The sequence below is a fragment of the Physella acuta genome, unplaced genomic scaffold, assembly GCF_028476545.2.
Source record: "Physella acuta isolate Inbredline_101_S28 unplaced genomic scaffold, ASM2847654v3 ptg000328l, whole genome shotgun sequence".
NCBI classification, from domain to species: Eukaryota; Metazoa; Mollusca; class Gastropoda; family Physidae; genus Physella; species Physella acuta.
Genome location: NW_026731847.1, coordinates 295,523 through 319,348, shown reverse-complemented (window position 1 = coordinate 319,348; position 23,826 = coordinate 295,523). Strand labels below are relative to the sequence as shown.

General features: G+C 38.4%; 1 protein-coding gene across 1 annotated transcript in view; it reads right to left on the bottom strand.

The window, feature by feature from the left end:
- LOC131940732 (LIM/homeobox protein Lhx9) overlaps window positions 1-23,368 on the bottom strand; it is a 78,237-nt gene extending 54,869 nt beyond the window's left edge. The window contains exons 1-3 of the mRNA XM_059299501.1: window positions 23,195-23,368; window positions 14,675-14,889; window positions 2,083-2,442 (exon numbers count right to left, since the gene is read on the bottom strand). Coding sequence (XP_059155484.1) covers window positions 2,083-2,442; window positions 14,675-14,889; window positions 23,195-23,329 — 710 coding nt within the window. The 5' untranslated portion in view covers window positions 23,330-23,368. The remainder of the gene's footprint in view (window positions 1-2,082; window positions 2,443-14,674; window positions 14,890-23,194) is intronic.
- Between the last annotated feature and the right edge of the window lie 458 nt (window positions 23,369-23,826).

Sequence of the window (23,826 nt, the reverse complement as noted above, 5' to 3'; positions counted from 1 at the left end):
ATATATATATATATATATATATATATATATATATATATATATATATATATATATATATATATATATATATATATATATATATATATATATATATTAAATATATATATATATATATATATATATATAATGCCACATCTAATTTAGATTGAAGATTCAATTGTTCAAGAAAGACTGCAACCAAAGTCATTGCCTAATTACGTGTTTACATTTCTCTTGTTCCCATACCAAAGTGTCTGACAATAGATAAAAAAAATAATAAAAGAATTGTCTGAAAGGTTGGAAAGGAAGGTAAAACACAAAAAGAAAAGGAAGCGTTGGATGGAGGCGGAAGCTGTAGGTTCGCGATTAATGAGCTTGTCACACCCCCCCCCCCCCCCACATCAATCAAATTAATCATGGTTATTTTTACTTTTACCGGGAATTCCCGTTTTCTGAACAATGCTCATCTATTGTTAGTGTATGTATGCGGTTTCCTGTTAGCCTTTTAAAAAAAGGATAATCTAGTAATTTAATGAGAGGGGCTATTGTGTTTTTGAAACAGGTGTGAGTTTCTTATGATTTGTCCAGGTAAACTCACAATCACAACAAATTAGTGAGGGGAAATTATTTAAAAATAATACACATTTTCAAAATTTGAGACGTTAATCTGACACTGTTCTTTAAGTGCAGTGTTTTTTTAGACACCAATTATATCATTCGTATGCTTTGACTAAATCTCCGTGGATCTCTAATTGGTCATCGAAGAAATTTAAAAAAACTTTTGATTCCACAGACTAGACATTCATAAAAGATAAAATGGTTGACTGTTTTGAACGCGTGCTTTTTGATACGCCATACAGTTTTATAATTGCGTCTGGGGGTTATTGCAAAATATGAATCATATTCTCCATGATAAAAGAACCGAGACAAACCAATTATTTTTCGATGATTTTTTTTTAAACTTCGCTCAAAGATGAATAGTGAATATGCTAGTTTTTTATTATATAAACAACGCAACTCCATTAAAATTATTAACAATGCTAATGGTTATTCAAGACTGATTTTTGCGTCCTGTTTTTTAAAAAGTAATATATATCTGTAAACTGGAAATATAAATGATGAAGAAAACAGGTTCCATTACAGACAAGTTAGACGCAGATTAACTGCAAGCGTAAGTCTGTAAACAGAAAGCAATCTTCAGGCGGGGAGTTACTTAAGAAACCTGAAATCTCAGGTTTATGACTAGGGTAGGGAGCGGGGAAGGTGTATTGTATACTTGCGGCAGGGGTGGGAAAGGCATAGAGTAGAGTTGTTGTTTTTTAAATTTACCCAAGGGTCTAGGAATTGATGAGGCAAGTCGATTATCTCCCTTATAACAGACTGTGGAGTTGGGAAGTCAAGGGCCATAAGCGCTGATATCTGGCGAATAGATCTGTTATAAGCACCCGACACGGTTCGGTGACCGAGGAATCGAAGTCGATTTTTTTTTATATAAATAACGGCAAAAAGGTTGGAAGGTGGGGTGGGGTGGGGTGGTTGAATCGCTGACAGTTTTGGCATCGTTAGGTGGAGTGGATGGTAACGGTATTGTCGTAACGTTTCCATGAATTACTCCCTCCCCCACCCCTCGGGGCACGAGATGTTCATAAGGGGGAAAGGGAGAGGGGGGGGGGCGAAGAGAAGCAGAGAAAATTTGTTTGCCTTGCGGTGGTATTGATGAGTTGCATGTATTGTTTACAGAAGGTACACAAACGAAAAGATAAAAAATGTGTTTATATATATATTTATATATATATATATATATATATATATATATATATATATATATATATATATATATATATATATATATATATATATATATATATATATATATATATATATATATATATATATATATATATATATATATATATATATATATATATATATATATGTGTGTGTGTGTGTGTGTGTGTGTGTATGTGCGTATATGTATGTGTGTGTGTAGAGTATTGTAAGTTGAACAATGGAATAAAGTTCCGTGGTATGTTTTCTGTTGTTTTATTTATGAGTGGGGGCATTATTGTCTGCAGACCGAATGTAGAGGACTTACCCATTTGCGAACATCCGTCCCCATCCGACATCGGGCTTTTCCGTTTTCGAGGGCGCCCTTTCTGTACGGCGCCGACGCCGTTGTAAAAAGGAATCGGCGGCCCTCCCCCTGGGCTATGCGCCCCGTGGGGTCCCATCCCCGGGCTCATACTAGGGAGATTGAACTCGCCCTGGAACATGAGTTCGTAGTCCATGCGGCAGTAGATGAGATTATCCTTGAGCCCGTACTGCTCGCCAGATTTCAGGGTCCGGTTGCAGGCGGTGCAGGCGAAGCAGGTCAGATGAAAGACCTGGTCCTTGGCCCTCATGATGAGCTCGTTGGCCGAGATGGGCATCTGGCAGCGAGCGCAGTTCTTGACGGCGAACCTCCTGGGAATAAGGGAAATAGTCAGGTTAAGGTTATGTTAGGATTAGGGGGTTTGAGGGAAGAGTTTTTTTCCAGGCATCTCTTTATGGAGTCTTCTCCCCACCCACTACGAAAATCGCCTACCATTCCCCACCCCCACCTGTACAAAATGGTGAGGGTTAGATATTGTATTGGTGAAAGTAGAAGTGAGATTTATGGTTAAGGTTTGGTTTTTGATACATGAGATTAAGTTTCTTGGTTTTATTTTTGTTTTTTAATTATTTTTTTTTTAAATTTAATTTCAATTTCAATTTTTATTTTTATTTACTAGACCAGCTAGAATAGGCAAATTAGCGGTTTTTTTTTTTTTTTAGTTTGAGGGTTTTAGTAATTTTAGAGTGTTAGGTTTTAGGTTACTGTAAGGTCTCAGACTTGTAGGTTAGTCGTTTAAGTATAAGGATAAAATTAATTCCCCTTTAACGGAGTTGTCCAGCCGAGTAAAAACTCAGTTAAACGTACACAATGTGTCATACACACCGGAAGTGAAGATGAGTCGTCACACCCACGTGATCAAACACATTCTCCGCTACCCTCACTGGCAGGAAGATTCAAGACAAACTTCAATTGTTGAGTAAATGTTGGTTTAGTCAATCAATTCTGGATCCCACACCACCACACCCACACACCCACACACCCACACACCCGCACCCCGCTCTTATCTTTACCGATTTTTTTTGTTTTAATTTTTTTTTCAAGAGTTCTTTGTCTATCTTGCAACATCGAATTCCATCAAAATGGAAAAGTGTTGTGATTTACTTTACAATTCCAAACACTTTGGATCAGTAAGACCAAGTAAAAGAATGCATCAAATGAAAAAAAATATTGATAAAATGCGATGTCATTTTTATCCCGTCGTGTCGGGGTGGGACAGTGATCGTACGATTTTTTAATTATTAAAAAAAACAGGAGAGGTAAGTGTTAATTACAGACATCGCTGGGAGTAGTCTCCCTTATAACTATCGTCTGCAGGTCGAAATTTTAAAATCAATAACTTCTCACGGAAGTCGCTCTAGAGTAATCGATACGAACAGGTAAGTCTAATTTTTGTTCGTGTTTGTTTGATTTTTTTTTCTTATATTGAGTTATGTTGTGTGATCTCACATGATACGGGAATCTAGGGGAGGTAATTCTGTTGGTATTTCCAAAGGAGAGACAACCCAGCGATAGTTTTAAGACAAAATCTAAAAAAACATGCGATATCGAACTTAACAGCCTAGGGTTAAAACCAGCGAGTCACAGGACTCGACGACAGATGGATATAAGGGTTTACATAACTTCGTGGCTTGCGATAGTGGCCAAAAACCTAACAAGTTTTCCAACATTAAAACTCAAATGTTACTTCAAAATAACAAAAACATTGTTTTTATATATACATATATATATATATATATATATATATATATATATATATATATATATATATATATATATATATATATATATTCATATAAATTTCACAAGAAAAACTAAGTTCCCAAGGTATTTCCTCACTTGCTCCGCGAACCAAATCCGACGAGTTATGCTCCACTCCCACCCCCACCCCCCTCCCCGCCAGACGAGCTCCCCTCCGCACCCCCTGACGAGTTTGGCACCCCCACTTCCCAAGGCCCGGCGTTAATCCTCGCCTCCTTCCCAAAATACACAAACACGGAGGGTGTCCCACTGCTCTTTCGATCACCTCCGTCTTAGTTCCCCACGTGCTGTAACGTTAACACGCGCATGCTCAATCCAGATGTCTGCAGTTTTACGTTCCGTGCCCAGAGTACCTCCACTTCAGATCAGAAATTTTAGAAAAAAAAATGTTTACGCAAACTTAGTATCCGATCTGAATGTTATATTTTTTTATTTTATTTTATTTTTTATTTTTTATTTTTTTTTTATTTTTTTTGCGATTTAATTTTTAAAAGGAACAGTTCTTATATTTTATAATAATTAAGTAATTAAGGATAAAATAAGTGGAGAAAATTATTACAGCCGTACTAGTATCCCCTGTCCCGTTCATAGACGGGAAAATCTGCTAGTATTCATGTGTTTTGAAACTCGGCCTCCCCGGCTCGTCTATGGGTTTATAAGAGCTGCCGCGAAGTTGGTGGGACGGGGGAAAATCGTTTACGAATGCGTGTGCGAAATTCATTTTCAAATCAGTCACGGCTCATGAGCACGGATTTGAGAGGGATCTTCAAATGTTTTGCCTCGGTCTAGAGTGCGACGGCCGATACTGAAACGTCACTTGGCTGTGGGTTGTTTTTTTGTTATTGATTTTATTTTCTGCATTTTTATTCCGTCGATTTCACGGGGGAAAGCGCTAAGCGGGATTCGGTAACGCGCCTTATTTGTTAGAAAATATAAAAACACAAGATGCTGAAAGACTTCTAAAAGAGCTATTTTGTTTAACGTTCTTCTAATTTCTAGCGTATTCACACTAGAGAATAAACACTTGCTTTATTTAAGCTATTTCTGTTTGTCATTTTTCCTTAGTTTCTTTATAATCGAAATCTTCAAATACCTATCAGTCTACAATATATACAGCATTAGACTTGTTAACTTCACTTAAATTTATACGGAGTTGTATAGAGACTTCTACACACAAAATAAATAAAAATAAAGACGACTCTCTTAAGAATGAAATACATGATACAAAGTTTAAAAACAAGTGGTCGAGTCGGTAAAGCCCATGGTTGTTAAACCGAAAAGTCTCGAGTTCGAAACCTCGTACAGATAAGGCTCGTTAGCTTGAGACAGCAACTCTTCTAGGAAAGACAACTCCAAAATTAAACAACTGCTGCCGTGTAGTTTGTTCTTGGTTGGACAAAGGCTTTGGAAGCATATCCAAAAAGAAAAGCAGGCTGAATTCGGAAGCAATGGAATATGGCGCATAACAAAACGACACGTAATACTTAATTGTGTTAAATTAAGAACAAAGAGGAAAAGACACTGAACCAATTGCACGCGTGTAAATCCCTTCCTCAATGCATGCCTCATCCCACCACACACACACACCCCTTCTCTCTCTCTATCCCTCTCTCACACACATACATACATACATACACATACACCCCACCCTACACCAACCCCTCAGTCTCCGCTACGAATTCTATACAGGTCTACAAGAAAGTCCCCTGCCAAAAGTAAACATATTCCAGCATTTTTTAAAACTCTTAGGCAGTAAATATTCAGTCCGTGTTTTTATTCCGATCCAAAGGTTGGGAATAAAACACTTTCCTTTAAAAAAATCGAAATAAATCAAAAAAACCCAACCTCCATTCTTCTTTAAAAAAAAAAAATCTCGACAAATCGAAATAAAACAACAGCGATGTACTGTTGCTGTAGGGATGTGCTACAAGAACTATTTGACGGCTTTGGGGGGGGGGGGGAGGTTCCAGTTTTGTTTATTTCGTTCTTTTTTATTTCAAGATACTTGTCTGTTATTTGACTAGACTGGCTGGTTGTTGTGTTTCAAGATGGTGTGTTACTTTGATCTGGTTTGTGGGTCACTTGTAATTTGTACATTTTGTCAGTGGTACAGACAGATTGTTAGTGCTCTAGACAGAAAGTCAGTGATCTAGACAGAAAGAAAAGACATTTTTGTCTGTGTGTAAGTTAGGTGTGTGGGTGTGTTATGTTAATTGGTGTGCTTGTTTCACGTATTCGGTTCACATACGTGTATCTGTTTACGTGTGTGTTAAATACAAATACGTAACACATTAGACAAATGTTCACGTCAGAAGCTTATGCTCACGTACGTGACCGTGTCCACGTGTGCGTTCACGTTCCACGGACCGCCCAGCACCCCGGCATAACCCCCCCCCCCCCCTCCCGGCAGACGAAGAATGAAACGAAATAAAATGTATCACAACAGTCACCTGACATGACGTCACGACAGGCATCAGAATGCATGCGTCTGTTTTTTGTCTGTTGGGTGACGCTAGCGCGCGTACCTCCATGAAAACACGGGTGAGTTCCGGCTACCCATAATCCCCGCGTCGTCGGTGTGCCAGAGTTGATTAAGGTACAATCATGCAGACCCCCAGCCCCGCTTGTGGGAGGTTCGTTCGTGCACTTGGTGGCACTGAAAGTTGCATGGACAGGTGCACTGTTGGTCAAGTATATACATGGACGCTGTTGGTCTAAATAGACAAGTGCATTGTTGGTCAATATAGACAGGTGCACTGTTAATTAAAATACAAAGGTGCACTGTTGGTAAGAATAGATAGGTGCACTGTTGGTCAGTAAGACAGTGGCATTGCGTGTTAGTTATAGACACATGCACTGTTGATCCGAATAGATAAGTGCACTCTGTTTCAGAATAGACAGGTGCACTGTTGGTTACATTAATCTAATTACAATCACGACTGTAGATAGTATTAGAAAGACACTGTTTTATCAAAATAGCCGCGTTGTCAACTAGTATTTGTATTGGTTTTATGTAGCATTGGATGCGAAACTATGACAGGCTAGGTATTTAGCCATATGTTGGATGTGATACCATGACAGACTAGGTATGTAATTATATGTTGGATGTGTAAGTCGGAAGTGTAATCACTTCTTGTTAAAATGTTAAAAGCGTTACGAGGTAGACGCGTAATCATGACGTATTTGGTGTGTAGATTTGACGTATTAAATGAGCATCTTAAATCCCTCCGGTATCCTGACTAATCCGGAAGTTGCGAAAAAAAGTTGAGAACAAAAAAATTGTTACAACAAGTTGCTCTTACCACCACTACCCTCGTCTGCTCCACGCCCCCCACCCCCCTCCGACCCACCGCACCCCCTCCCCCGCAAAAAAAAAAAAAAAAAAAAAAATCCGTATTGTAAAAATGTTTTTAAAGTTGAAGTCGCGGGAAGGATTAAAACAATCAATTCCCGCGCTTTTTTGTGTTGACACTGTCCTGTTGGTCTGGCACCGCGAGGCCACTAACGACGGCAGCGTCCTCTAGAGGCGACGGGTCTCTGGTGGGATGGACGCCGTGTTTACCTGGGGAAGCGCGCGTGTTTAATCTCCGTGTTGACTCAAGGCTGCTCACTCTCTCACTTCTTTATCTGTCCACTGCTCACTCTCTCACTTCTTTAGCTGTCCACTGCTCACTCTCTCATTTCTTTATCTGTCCACTGCTCACTCTCTCACTTCTTTATCTGTCCACTGCTCACTCTCTCACTTCTTTATCTGTCCACTGCTCACTCTCTCACTTCTGTATCTGTCCACTGCTCACTCTCTCACTTCTTTATCTGTCCACTGCTCACTCTCTCACTTCTTTATCTGTCCACTGCTCACTCTCTCACTTCTTTATCTGTCCACTGCTCACTCTCTCACTTCTTTATCTGTCCACTACTCACTCTCTCACTTCTTTATCTGTCCACTGCTCACTCTCTCACTTCTTTATCTGTCCACTACTCACTCTCTCACTTCTTTATCTGTCCACTGCTCACTCTCTCACTTCTTTATCTGTCCACTGCTCACTCTCTCACTTCTTTATCTGTCCACTGCTCACTCTCTCACTTCTTTATCTGTCCACTGCTCACTTCTTTATCTGTCCACTGCTCACTTCTGTATCTGTCCACTGCTCACTCTCTCACTTCTTTATCTGTCCACTGCTCACTTCTTTATCTGTCCACTGCTCACTTCTGTATCTGTCCACTGCTCACTCTCTCACTTCTTTATCTGTCCACTGCTCACTTCTGTATCTGTCCACTGCTCACTCTCTCACTTCTTTATCTGTCCACTGCTCACTCTCTCACTTCTTTATCTGTCTCCAACACTGCTCACTCTCTCAATCCTTTACGTGTCCTCTACTGGACACTTCGTATATTTGTCCACACGACAACTGGACACTACGTATATTTACCCACACGACAACTGGACACTTCGTATATTTGTCCACACGACAACTGGACACTACGTATATTTGTCCACACGACAACTGGACACTACGTATATTTACCCACACGACAACTGGACACTTCGTATATTTGTCCACACGACAACTGGACACTACGTATATTTACCCACACGACAACTGGACACTACGTATATTTACCCACACGACAACTGGACACTTCGTATATTTGTCCACACGACAACTGGACACTACGTATATTTACCCACACGACAACTGGACACTACGTATATTTACCCACACGACAACTGGACACTTCGTATATTTACCCACACGACAACTGGACACTTCGTATATTTACCCACAATATTACTGGACACTACGTATATTTGTCCACACGACAACTGGACACTACGTATATTTGTCCACACGACAACTGGACACTACGTATATTTACCCACACGACAACTGGACACTACGTATATTTACCCACACGACAACTGGACACTTCGTATATTTACCCACACGACAACTGGACACTACGTATATTTACCCACACGACAACTGGACACTACGTATATTTACCCACACGACAACTGGACACTTCGTATATTTGTCCACACGACAACTGGACACTACGTATATTTACCCACACGACAACTGGACACTACGTATATTTACCCACACGACAACTGGACACTTCGTATATTTACCCACACGACAACTGGACACTACGTATATTTACCCACACGACAACTGGACACTACGTATATTTACCCACAATATTACTGGACACTACGTATATTTGTCCACAAAAAAATACTTACTCTCTCACTTTTTAATCAACTGGACATCTCATCCATCCGGTCAATATCCGTTCCCTAGACAGCACATTCCATCAACTCGTATAATTCTCCGATCTAGAAATCTTCTGGTTTTCGCAACTTTATTTCCACTCTGTCCTCATGTTTTTATTTATTTTTTTAAAAGCTAGTTTCTTACTACTGTATTTTACAGTTTATTTTGTAATTCCGTATTCTGTTACCAATGTATGATTTCAAAAATTGATTCTTTACTTAGCTAATTAACAGTCGAATAAACTTTTTTATCAATTTCTTGATATATTTTTTGTGTTAAGCATTTTGCTAAGTTTTCTTTGTTTTGGAATATTAAGTTATGCAGCGTTTAATGGCGATGTGGTACGGCGTGGTTGAGTGGTGGAAAGCTTCATTGCTGGCCCGAAGGTTCCGAGTTCGAATCTGAAAATGGGTGCTGTATAGCTAAGCTTCATCCGACCTTCACACGTAGACCCCCGACTAAAACCTCTCTACCGGCATAACGCGCTTATTCATTCTAATTGAAACATATTTATTCTGTTGTTTCTTGTTTTTTGTTTTGTTGTTTTTTTGTTTTTGTTTGGGGGTGGGGGGGGGGTTATGTTATTCACAGGGCACCGTGGGTAATTACTGGGCATCATAGGGGCAAAATGATGGTTAGTTGTATACAGACATAGACAGTATTTTTTTTAATGTGTTCTTCACTAACGTTCACTTTGATGAGTTTTAAGTAATTTGCTTTTGGGGTTAAAACACGCGCATATTACAGGTGATGTCCACTACGCTAGTAGTTAAAGGGTTAACTAAGTTGTGTAAAAACAGGCGGGTTAAGGGTTAATGCGATATTACTGAAAGTAAAGTTCCTTTTCAAACCTGACAGTCTACGGGGCAAGTGAAGTAGAATTCACTTGTTTCAGTGACCTGGGCATATGAAGAAACAGTGTGGTCAGCATTATGCCCAGCCGCCTTTACTTTCCCTAATGAGAGAAAGGTACCCCACAGAGTTGGGTGGACTCAGGGACTGTCTACTGACTTGAGCCCGTATTCGAACTCGAGACTTACGGGTTAACAGTCCAGCTCTCTACCGCTAGGTAATATTACAGACGTCAAAGGATCTTAAATGTGATTTGAAACTGACGCATCAATACTTAATCAATTGCGGTCTAACATGTGATTACATAATTGACTGCATTTTAGGCTGGTATATAATTGGTTAACACAGTTCTCTATAAGGGATTACAAGATGAATGACAATTACCGTTGGCTCGCTAAAATTAACGCGTTCCTCGATTTTATTGTGATTAGCATATAGAGGATTAATTTACTTATTTAGAAGACATTATAAAAATTAACTCACAGAGTTTTTGAGTTGATGTACAAAGGGTTAACGCAAAGCTTTATTTTAGCGTAATCAAATAGGCATACAAAGAGTTAATTTACTTGTTTAAAGTTTTTGGGTTGATGTACAAAGTGTAAACGCAAAGCTTTATTTTATCGTAACCAAATAGGCATATAAAGGGTTAACTCGGACATTTCCCGCAGTAGGTCTGGCACCATAAGAGTTAACGCACGGTTCCAGAGCGTGGCGCGCATAGGGTGAGCGCGTTCCTCTGCTTGATCGTGTCCCCGGGGAAATATTACAGCGGTCACGCTTGTGTGAGCAGGGACAGACCGTGACGGCCGCCCCGACCCACGGGGGTGAGCTGTGGGGGCATGTGGTCGTCTGATGTTGTTTTACCACGTGACCTAAGAAGGCGGGACTAAGAGATAAGACGACTGTTGCGGGTGCGGATACTGATGATGTTGGGGGGGGGGGGGGAGTGGGGGCATGATGATTCGTGAGGGTTGGGTCATAATTTCGGTTATAGTTTTGGGTTATAGTTTTGGGTCATAGTTTTGGGTTATAGTTTTGGGTTATAGTTTTGTGTTAGAGTTTTTGGTCATAGTTTTGGGTTAGAGTTTGGGTTATAATCTTGATTATAGTTTGGATTTTAGCTTTTAGTTTGGGTTATAGCTTAGTCAATAGTTTGGGTTTATAGCTTGGGTCATTACTTGGGTTATTTTATGTTGGGTTATAGCTTAAATTAGAGCTTGGGTTATCGCTTTTTGCTTCTGTAATAGCCAGGGTTATAACTCTTTGTTGAGTTATAGTTTGGATTTTAGCTTATAGCTTGGGTTATAGTTAGGCTTAGAGTTTAGGGTTTATAGCTTGGGTCATTACTTGGGTTATTTTATGTTGGGTTATAGCTTGAACTATTGCTTGGGTTATCGCTTTTCGAATATGTAATAGCCTGGGTAATAAATCTTAGTTGAGTTATAGTTTGGATTTTAGCTCTTAGCTTGGGTTATAGGTAGTGTTACAGTTTAGGGTATAGTTTGGGTTTTAGCTTGGAATATAGCTTGGATCATATTTTAGCTTGCGTTGTTCTTTAGATTATTGTTTGGACAATAGCTTAGGTAATAGTATGGATTAGGCGTTAAGCTAAAGCGTGTTATATTACTTACTTCAGAGACTGAGTTATAGTTGACAATACAGTCTAATTCAAAACGCACTTAATCAAACTTGAATTTACGAAGAGGAATAAGAAAAATATGCAACTATTCCGCAAACTTTATATTATTAACTTGTAGTAAAATTGAAGTTAAAGCCTTTACCAGCCTTCGACTTAACTCAGAGGCGTAGCGACCCTTCCCGGCGCCCGGGGACAAACTTTTCGATGTGCATCCCCCCCTCAAGATTTCGATTTGCACCCCCCTCAAACTTTCGATTTGCACACCCCCCCCCCCTCAAGATTTCGATTTGCACCCCACCCCCCTCAAACTTTCGATTTGCAACCCCCTCAACCTTTCAATTTATTTTTCCAACCCATTTTGGCGCCCCCTAAGGTCGGCGCCCGGGGTTAGGGCATATGTCCCCCCCCCCACCGCCCCACCCCCTCGCTACGCTACTGACTTAACTCATCGCCAGTTAAACTAAATAGTCGGTATCTGAACAGAAGATAATGTTAAGAATATACGCCGTTGTTGATTATATTTTCAGATTATATTTTTTATTTTTTGTAGATTATGTTGACATTTGTATAAAAAAAACATTGTTAAAATTTGCTACATTTTTTTCTCTATGGCTCTCTCGATTTTATATTAGCACAGCCTAATTTCTGTAACTTTCTTTGTATGATTCAACGTGTATGAAACAGTTGATTAATTAGAAGCGTAACATAATCCTTAAAACTTTATAAATACATTGTATACCCATTATTTGTGTGTGTGTGTGGGGGGGGGGGGTGTCGTATCGGCTATTTTGTAAACTCTAAAAGAAAAAAAAACAGCTCAATTGATGCTTCTTGGCGTCGTAAAAAAAAATCTATAATCATGGGGACAAAAGTAACTTTCACAACAGTTGTTTGCTAAGTAGCAGACGACACGCTCGATGAGCCCGGGGGCGAGGATTCACAGGTTTTAACACACACACACACACACACACACACACACACACACACACACACACACACACACACACACACACACAACACAGCCTTTTAAATAACTCGGCATCTATTATGTCGATCTTACAATTATTCCTTCCCCTTATTAAAAATGGGAGATAATCGCCGTGACTGTTTACATTTCTACTCGATTATTTTTTTTTTACGGCTACGTTCCGATATCAAACAATACTCCGTCACGCATGATTAATCTCCATAATTCCTGTGTGTATTTTATCGATCCTCGGTGTTGTTTTATTATTCCTGTTTTTTTTTTTGTTTTAGGTTCTAAACAAAATTTAATCTTTTTGTTAAATATTTGACCAAATGGGTTTCCCTACTTTATACACTTTTTTGTTGTTCATGTTTTTAAAGAAAGCTATTTTTAGTTTTATGATCTTTAATGATGAAAGCGCAGATTGTAATCTAATGACGTCCAGTATTCGATTTCCAAATTTTTGAAACCTGAGGAAGACGATGCATCGATTTCTTCTTGTATGGAGAAGAAGAAGAAAAAAATCGAGAAAAATTCGAACTCTTGTGAAAGAAAAACCAGAGTGAGTATAGGCTTAGTTCTCGCACGTGTAAGATTTCGTTTGATATTTCAGAGACGGGAGTGGTATATAAAGTGGGGGATGGGGGGGGGGGTTAATGATGGCATATGACAATGAGATATGACATTTGAGAGCTTTGGCGTGATGAACGAAATACGTGATGCTCGTGCGAGTTTTTGAAATACGAGATTTGTGATTTACGTGAATCGTGCCGTCGTGGTTTAAAAATGTCTATCGGGGTCGGGGGGAGGGAGTGGTGGGGGGGGGGGAATCGCTGGATGTGTGGGGTTTGATGTGAGGTTTTATTAGGTGTTATGGGCAGAGGCGTAGCGAGGGGGGGGGGCTGGGGTGCGGACCGCCATTTAGGGGGTGACACCAAGGCAAAAAATAGCAAAATATATAGAGAAAAGTGCAAATCGAAAGTTTGGGGGGGGGGTGCAAAACGAAAGTTTGAGGGTGGGGGTGCAAAACGAAAGTTTGGGGGGGGGGGGGGGGGGTGCAAATCGAAAATTTGAAAGTTTGTCCCTGGGAAGGGTCGGTACGCCTCTGGGGGTGACACCATTAAGTGCCGCGCCGGGTGACACCCGACCTCGCTACGCCACTGGTTATGGGATAATCTTGGAATTGGTACTTGCGGGGATTTGAGGTTCAGTTAAGTGTGTGTGTTGGGGGGAGGGGTGGGGGGAGCATTAGGTCTTAGAGGTTATCTTCAAATTTGTAAGTGTGGGGTTCAATTCGTTGAGGGGGTTGTTGATATATATTTTTCAACTTTTCAATATCCAAACATTATAATTAAAAATTTAACAGCGTCCTAAATACAATATACGATGGCGAGGTAATCGACGGTACATTTCCGGATTGACAAAAAATAGTATTAATACTGTTATTTTACTTGTTCCCTTACTCAACCCTAACCCTGGCCGTATTCTAACCTTAGTCTTAAACTTCAACCTATATCTGAAGCTAAACTTAATCCTCACATCAGCCTTAACCGTTACCTTCATCCTACAACTGATTCTTAACCTAATCCCAACATGTCGTAACGCTGTCTACACCTTAATCTAAACCCTTTTCTTAACCTTAAACCCAACAGTAGGTAGGCTAAATATTTAAATTGAAATTTATTTTCAGCTCTTGGGTCTACTATAAAGTATGTATATATTTAAAAAAAAGATATTGTAGTTATCGAACAGCGTTAAAACCTTATTCATAAAGCTCGCAATGTCAGAAAGAAAACATCAACCTCTAACCCTAACTTAAACCCAAGGCATAAACGTGACCCACCTAATCAATGTAAGGTATAGTTACAAACGTGGATAAAGCTAATCAATCGAATCATAAATTAATTACGAAACGCACACCAAGAATGAAACTTATACGTTTTCAAGACAAAACCGGAAATAACCGGATAGAGCCCAGCCGGAAGCCGGAAAAGGTCTCACCGGAAGCCGGAAAAGGTCTCACCGGAAGCCGAAAAAGGTCTCACCTGTAGTAATCTGTTTTACAGTAGATGTTCCCGTCCCGGGCGAAACAGGTCAGTTCCGTGTCCAACCGGAAGTGGCAGTCACTGCAGGTCAGGCAGTGCGTGTGCCACTGTTTCTCCACGGCGTGCAGGTAGTACCGGTCGAGTATCCTTCCGCCGCAGCCGGCACAGAAGCCGGGGATGTCCGGATCGGCCGACGCCAATGGGGGCATAGGCCGCTGTAGAGAGAGAGAGAGAGAAAAATAAAATTAGGGAAAATTTTAAAAGCTAGATTGGAGTAAGAATAGTTAGGTGCAGTTCTTTTTATTGCAGTCTTTTTCATTAAGGGTTGTGGAAGTTGTTCGAGAGGTTGCCAATTAGGGGTCGCTCAAACTTTACCACCTTCTTTAGACTACTAACCAGAGTTTTTGCAGGCATCTCTTCGGAGGGATGCACTCCCTGCCCCCTCACCGGGAGAAAAAGGTTTGGAAGAAATACTGCTACTAACATCAAATTTGTCGCAAAAATGGCGACAGAAAGCGACCCACCGTCTACTATTCCCACTCCACCCGTTCTTTAAACAAGTAATTAAAAAAAGTCTAGTGACAATTTTAGCGCAATTTCCTTGTGTTATCTAAAAATAGCTCTGTCGTAGAGTAAATCAAGAGCAGGGTTAGTAAAACCATTGGTTAGTTATTAAAACGTTTTTTATTAATTTTTTTTTTTCAGTATTTTACATGTTTTATTTACAATAGAGTTACATGACTAAAAACCATTGCGCGCCCAGCTACCGAACGTGACGTCGCAGCCATTGAACGTGATGGCGCAGCTATTGAACGTGATGACGCGTGTGGTGTGGTTGCATAAAATGCCTACTAATTCGGTCCAAATTTTAATTAATTCAAAAAAAATTTTGTGACCAAACGAAAGAATATTTTTGAAAACTTTCTTCGGCAATATTGTTCTAAATTATGGCAGGAATCGATTGGTACATGTTTCAAGTCGCTAAGTGGTCTGGTTGCCGAGATATGGGCCAAAAACTGAATTTTTTCGAGGTTTTTTGGCTTTTCCGGGAAATCCATGAAAGAAACCCGGAATTTTTATGGCCTATGTTCATCCTCGTAACTTGCTTAACATAATTGTTTTTGTAACTAGTCATCGATATTGCTTCGTTGAGGAGGAGATACGACTTAAAGCTGCAGACACACATCCATACATTCATCCATCCATCCATCCAGAAATGACGGGTTAATAAACGCAATTCTCCAGAATGGAAATTGCGCTAAAAAAATATAACAAACGAAAACAAATAGGGTTTTTTTTCACTCCCTAAGGTACAAAAAAAAAACTGCTAGGTCAAGTTTCTATAACATCTGTGATAAGCACCACAGAGAGTAGGCAACATCAGCACCAAGTTGCCCACCACCTCCTGCATCTAACTGTATGAAGTTATTTAGTATTACGGATCATAGCATAAGATATATATACTCATAAATACATATATATATATATATATATATATATATATATATATATATATATATATATATATATATATATATATATATATATATATATATATATATATATATATATATATATATATATATATATATATATATATATATATATATACATAAGAATGTTGAATGAAGTGTTAATTACCGCATCTAAGGTCAAATTGTGAATTTGTGTTTTCATGGCAAATGGTGAAGTATTGGTGAAATTAATAAATAGATCTTAAAACAATACACAAACACAGTTATGGATGCTTAAAATTGAGGTTAGCATCTGGATAAATTGTAAAACAACCAAAACAATGACCAATGCGGTGCAATGTTTTATTGTTCATATTATTCATGTACTAAATACAAGGCTAAACAGTATTGATGAATTATACCTTTTATGTTGTTGTTTTGTTGTTTTCTTTGGCTTTTTTTTTTAAATGTACCTATCTATAGTTTTAGTTTTGTAATATATGTGTGTAAAGCCTACAATGCCATCTTCGTAAAAAAATGTATGGTAATTTTTCCAGAAAAAAAATGTTCTTAGGAAAAAATCAAGTAGAAATAACCAAAATGATTTAATGATAGATGCCGATGACGTATATAAATAGTGTATTGATGTTAGCATTGTTATGTAACGAATAGAATAGTGAATTGTGTAGATAACTCATTTAAATATTTTAGATTTGGGTTATGAAATAGATTAATTAAGGCTCAAGAAGACAATAAGAAACGAAATGTAGGGAAGGATTATTTAAATGACATGAGAGAAAGGATGAGTTTTTGAAGAGTAGGGAGAAAGAGATGGGAGAGGAGATGAAAGGATGATTCGAGAAAATGAGTTTCAGGAAATGAAAAAGGAAGAGTTTCATGATGAGTAAGAGTAGGGATGAGTTTAAGGAAATGAGAAAGGATGAGTTTGAGAAAATGAGATAAGATGAGTTTGAGGAAATGAAAAAGGATGAGTTTCTTGAAATGGCAAATGATAAGTTTGAGAAAATTGGAGGAATGGATGAATTTCGATTCAATAACAGCCTTAAGAAGTACAATTCTCAGCGTATTTTATTTTTAACTTTTTTTGTCTTAACCCCTGACAAACGTGAGTTATCTTCCCGTCTGCCATTAGCCTGACCAGTGGTCAAGTACCGGGCACTGGGCGATGGCTAAGACAAGACACGGACACCAGTGGTCACGATTTTTGTGTTGATCTTAGCAGTATTAGCATTAGATTTTTATTAAGAACCCTACTTTGTGGTCATCTTAGATATCCTAGACCTAAGTATGCTGGGTATTCTTACGTAGTCCTCAGGTCGAAACGTCATGATTTATATTTAACCCGCCTGTCAGTGCACTGTGAGCGTGCTTTATAATTTCCCAACCTCACACCTCTGGAATTATCCCGCCCCCCTTTGTTAATCCTCTTTACTCCCTTGCTCTTACTGTCACCTTTCTCAATACTCATCCACATCTCTCTAACTTCTGACACCAGCCGCTGCTTGTGTATATATAAGGGTAGTGGGTTCAAAACCATGTGGGAACGACGGTTACAAATTTGGTTTGCATTTTGCTTTAAAATCTTATGTTATTGGCTTTGTGCCATCTTTTAATTAAAATAATAACTTCTCAAGTTTGACCAACATTTAAATGTGTAGCTAAATCCACACACATCACATACACATACACACACACATACATAAACATATAATGTGATTATATAATTATATCTGCTATATTATGTCTATATAATAATGTATATCTATAGTATTATTATTATTATAATATTGTAATTGTTTATATAATTATATGTGCTAAATATCATGACTATATAATTATTTATACTTATAATAATACTATTACAGATTTTGTAATCATTAATGCGTATTGTTGTTCGAGTATTCCTCCAACGCTAACGCCTACCCATTCCATTCTCTATCCTATTCTATACCTTATCCTATACTTTATCCTATCCCGACCTATCCCCTCTCCCATATTTTATCCCAATCCCCAAGATTTGAAGCCCCAACACCAAACACCATCTATGTAAACAAACCAAGGTACGTATATTCAGTTCGACCTCCTCCTCATCCTAAGCCAATCTGAGCTCTACTTAATCGCAGTGAGTAGTTAGAAACAGACCCCACAACAATCCTCATCCCCCCTACTCCGGATGAACCCACCAACTTGTCTCCCCTTCCTATTGTTTTCAGATAGCACCAGACTAAACTAAAACTCTTTGTAAACACAAGCTAAACTTTTGTGTTGCTGTTAGCTACATCTTTACCCCCCCCCCCCTCCCCCCCCCTCCCACTCCTACATTAGAAAATGCAATGTCTTCCATTTTCTTATTTAAATAATTAACACCCCCCAGCTATATATAAACTATATGTTTATATTAGATAAACCTCAGGCCTAAAACAGAGTAAGTATATGTTTTATATTGTTGGCATTTAACAATGAAAGATATTTATATAACGTAATAATTTATATGACCATACAATATAATTACGCAACTGTAATGATAATTACATACCTATGAAACATAATTACATAATTATGAAACATAATTACATAACTATGAAACATAATTACATAACTATGAAACATAATTACAAAACTATGAAGCATAATTACATAACAAAGAAACAATTACATAACTATGAAACATAATTACATAACTATGAAAAATAATTACAAAAAATATGAAACATAATTACAAAACTTTGAAGAATAATTACATAACTATCAAACATACTTATTTATCTATGAAACATAATTACAAAACTATGTAGCATGATTACATAACAAATAAACAAGTACTTAACTATGAAACATAATTACATAATAAAATATAAGTATGTAACAGTGAGGCGTAATCAAATAACAATAAACAATTACATAACAATTATACGTAATTAGCAAAAGGAGTACATTCATACAATAAAAAATCTCTAAAATAGTTTTTTGTTTGAAAGTTGAATCACATAACGTGTGATGTGTGAACTAATTATCAACTTCGGTCCGATACTTCATTCAGAGCTTACTCCGTATGGAGCTAGAGCTTAATTCTAGCTCACACACAATTACAAAAGCATTTACAACTAAATTTTAAACAATAAGCAGCTTAAAAATTATAAAATTATCTTTCCTTTGACCCAAAATCTTTATTTTAATTATATTTAATTAAGACAGCACAAATATGTAATAAAACAAATATTATTTAATGCAGTACTAAAACCTTAACCCATAACATAATATGCTCCCATAATCTCTACAAGAACAATCTATAACGGAAAGCCTAACCGTACAACGGAATACTAAATTATAAACTTAACTAATCCTAACGTTTTATAAGGCATAGATTAAAACCCAATATTTAAACTGAATTATTATCCCTAGGAAATGTAAACATTAATAAACAATAAAATAGCAACATCATAATGAAAACAACATTCATTAAATTACATTCCTTATATAGCTAACAACTGATTACGTAATTTCAGAAAGGTTCACCGTGGTATAAGTATTTCAGTTGAATACAGCACGTATGGTTTTTGCATTTCAATTGTTTAGTTATTATATATTATGACTTTTATTAAATGGGAGAATAACACATTATATGTAAATAGCTTTTTTCAAAGAGTTGTATTGAGCTATATGGTGATTTGGTGAGTCGATTTTAGTACTTCAGTGAGTGTGTTAGGCTCATTTGTTAAGCCGTAGTTGGCTGAGCTATTCAATGAGCCGTATGCTGCTGTTGGAACTGCGGGTTGTCCTTTTGTGGTTGACAGCAATTAGATCTAGTGGTTGTCTGGTGTTGTGGTGTTGTAGATAGTTTGGTGTTATAGTGTTTCAGATAATTGGGTGTTGTGGTGTTTCAGATAATCTGGTGTTGTGGTGTTTTAGACAGTTTGGTGTCATGGTGTTTCAGATAGTTTGGTGTGGTGGTTTAGACAGTTTGGTGTTGTGGTGTTTCAGATAGTGTTGTATTGGTAGAGAGAATAATTTGTATGTGTTTTGTTATGTAGCAACACTATTAGTTTTATAACTATTTGCTTAATCCTTACTGCAACTACCACATTTGTTAGCAATATCATTGTTGGTTAAGTTTGATTTGAATAATTTTCTTTTGCGTTTTGATATTTTCGGGTAAAACATGACTAATAAGGGTAGACACCAATATTTATATTTTAGAACTTTGTCGTAAGTAGCTATAGTCGCTTTTGTAAATTAATTAGACATCGGAAATTAATTAATTCATCCAAAAAAGAAACTTAAAAAAAAAAAAAAGGTTTCACACATCGAGGAAGAATTATTGAGGGAATGTATACCATTCAAGTGTTCATTTAACAATATTTTTAGTTTGTATTGTAAAGTAAAAAAAAAAAAATCAGTTCTATTAGGCGCCATGCTTAATTTGGGTAAAGTAAAAAAAATCTACATTTCTCAGATTAGTAAATTGTCAGACTATACTTAATCTACCCAGATAGCCAACAACTTTTTAGACATTTTATACTTCTTTTTTTCTTCTGCTATGAAAAAAATATGTAAAATCTACCACATGCCAAACACACGCTTAAATTGTAATCCATTTGTTGTAATTAATTATAGTACCTATTTTTTCAAATAAGTAATACATGTACCTTTTTCCTACAACCCCATATATATATATATATATATATATATATATATATATATATATATATATATATATATATATATATATATATATATATATATATATGTTACGGTCAAAGCCCGAAGTCGGCCAATGCTAGGATTGGCCGGCCAATCCGCGCATTGGCCAATATCGCCTCCCATAGGTCGGTCAAAATCCGAAACTTTGCTTGATTTCGGCCTTTGGCCGGCCAATCCGCAGACTGGCCATGGTGGACCGGCCAAAGTCTGAAATAGCTCTTGATTTCGGCCTTTGGCCGGCCGGACTGGCCATGGTGGACCGGCCAAAGTCTTAATTAGAAGATCATCTGGCTAGGGACGACCGGCCAAAGTTCGAATTAGAAGATCATGAGCACATTTTGTTTTTTTTTTATACCGTAAGGGTCATGAAATTAAGTCTTTATTGATTATTAATTAAAGTAAATGACAGAAACATTCTAATTTTTTATTGTACTATAGTCTCAATCTATCAATATCATCATTTGTTACAACAAGTTGAACTTTTATGGCATTTAGAATTACATAGCAGCTTGTTATTTTTACTCTTACAGCGATTTGTTGTGCACTTAGTTGTGCAATTGCAGCGAGTGTAGCCTTGGCCCCCAGTCAATGATTGTGAAAATGCGATGGTTCGTAGTGATTTTTCCTCAGTGCCAACTGACGACAATAAGAGCAGTTTTTCGTGAAGAATTGAAAACTCACTTTTAGCATACAGTTGTTTTAGAACACCATGTGCCGTTCCTAATTTGTAGAAACCGCCCTCGACGCTCATGACAACTGCAATCACGCTTCGGGGATCACCGTCAACATCTGGAAAACGGATGCGTACATTGTCACCCACTTCACCATCTTTAAATTTTGTATTTGATGTTTTAAGCATCTTAGCACCTTGAGTTTGCAAGCCAGTATGAGCTGCTGACCTGTGTTCCATGATGTCTTGTTTGTTGTGACACAATCTGCAGGTAATGTTCCCTCCGTACCCTTCGTCTGCTTCATTGGGTATTCCACAAATAGCATGGACATCGTTGCCACAGTATCCAAAAGAATGAGCTGCACTACAATGTTTTTCACAAACTATACAGAATCTGTTGGCCACATTATTGTCACGCAACTGGTCTGGACGTTCCGCCACGGCAGTAGATGTGTTAGCTGAGGATGTCGTTGCATTTATGGCAACCTCCATTTCTTGTTCAATGTTCTCAAGATCTTCCTCAGTAACTATTTTATCGAGAGCCCATATATGGAAACTAACATGGATTTACATTTTTTTCTTTTGACAGCCATCTGCTATGTCTGTCTCATGGTCTGACGGCCCTTTTGATCCATGTCGCCTTGCATATAGAATGCTATACAAACAAGAGCTAAACAATACGTTACTCTCAATGAAAACGCACCCAGAATAATGAAAATGCGATCACAACTTAGTCTAGATAGAACATTGGCCAGGACATACCGGCCAGTGCGCGCATTGGCCGGCCAATGTACAAAATACGCTGTCAAGTTTAAGCGCTTCGGACTTTGGCCAGTACGTCCCGGCCAGTGCGCGCATTGGCCGGCCAATGTACGAAATACGATCTTAGTGCTAAGTTCTTCGGGCTTTGGCCAAGAGAGCCGGCCAATGCGCGGATTGGCCGGCCAATCCTAGCATTGGCCGCACTTCGGGCTTTGACCGTAACATATATATATATATATATATATATATATATATATATATATATATATATGTATATATATATATATATATATATATATATATATATATTTGTGTGTGTGTTTGTGCGTGTGTGTGTGTGTGTGCGCGTGCGTGAGTGCGTGTGTGTGTATAAAGAGAGAGAGAGGGGGAGAGATCCAGATACCTGCCTCACGTTAGGGAAAGTAAAGGCAGTTGAGCCTCATAGTGCTGACCACACTATCCCTTCTTTTCCCGAGCTCACAGAAACAGGTGAACTCTACTTCACTTGCCCCATATCAGCTTCAAAAGGGAACTTTACAATATATATATATATATATATATATATATATATATATATATATATATATATATATATATATATATATTGTAATGACTATAACAAGAGTAAGTTTCCTTCCTTCAAAAGGGAACTTTACAATATATATATATATATATATATATATATATATATATATATATATATATATATATATATATATATATATATATATATATATATATATATATATATATATATATATATATATTGTAATGACTATAACAAGAGTAAGTTTCCTTCCTTCAAATCTGCAGCCACAAGAGCAACAGACTGTGTAGGTCGCGATAACATCAAAATTAGACTCATAAACTACTGCTTGTGCTGTAAGAATGTGAGAGAAATTGAGTACTCACCCGGTGATGGTCTATACAGTTCCGGTCCTGAATCAAACCAAATCCAGAAAAATGGTACTCGTCTTTGATGTCGTCTTCTGCTAACAGGTGGCCCGTGTGTCTCAGCTGGGCCCCCATCTTACCCATCGTGTTCATGTTGGCATCGGGGCCCCCGCATCCTAAGCGGTCGTCGTTTAAGGGCCCCTCGAAGTCTAGTCTCTCGTGATGCGCGAGCCGGTCTAGCGGGGAACCGGACACGCAGTCTATAAACCGGTCATGGGCTAGGTGGTGGAGGTGTCGGTGGTCGTTGTAGTCAAGCCTCTCGGGGCCCATCGGCTCCGAGGGCCCCCTGTCGGAGCCGTGAGGGCCGCAGTCGAACCGCTCGTGGCCCATGGTGGCTCCACAATCCATGTGCCGGCCCCTGGGGGACATCGGGACATCAGGCGAGAGCAGGGTAGCGTAGGCGGTGGGCCCCGGGCCAAGGGTTGGTCCAGGCCCCTGTGGACCGGGGGGCAGGGGGCTGATTGTGGGAATAATGGTGGGAGGGGGGCGCGACTAGATTCGCCGGTCAGGTGTTAGCGAGATAATCACAAGCCGACACGCTCGTCTGAACACGGTATAAATATTACAGCATCCTAGTCACGTGGTAATGA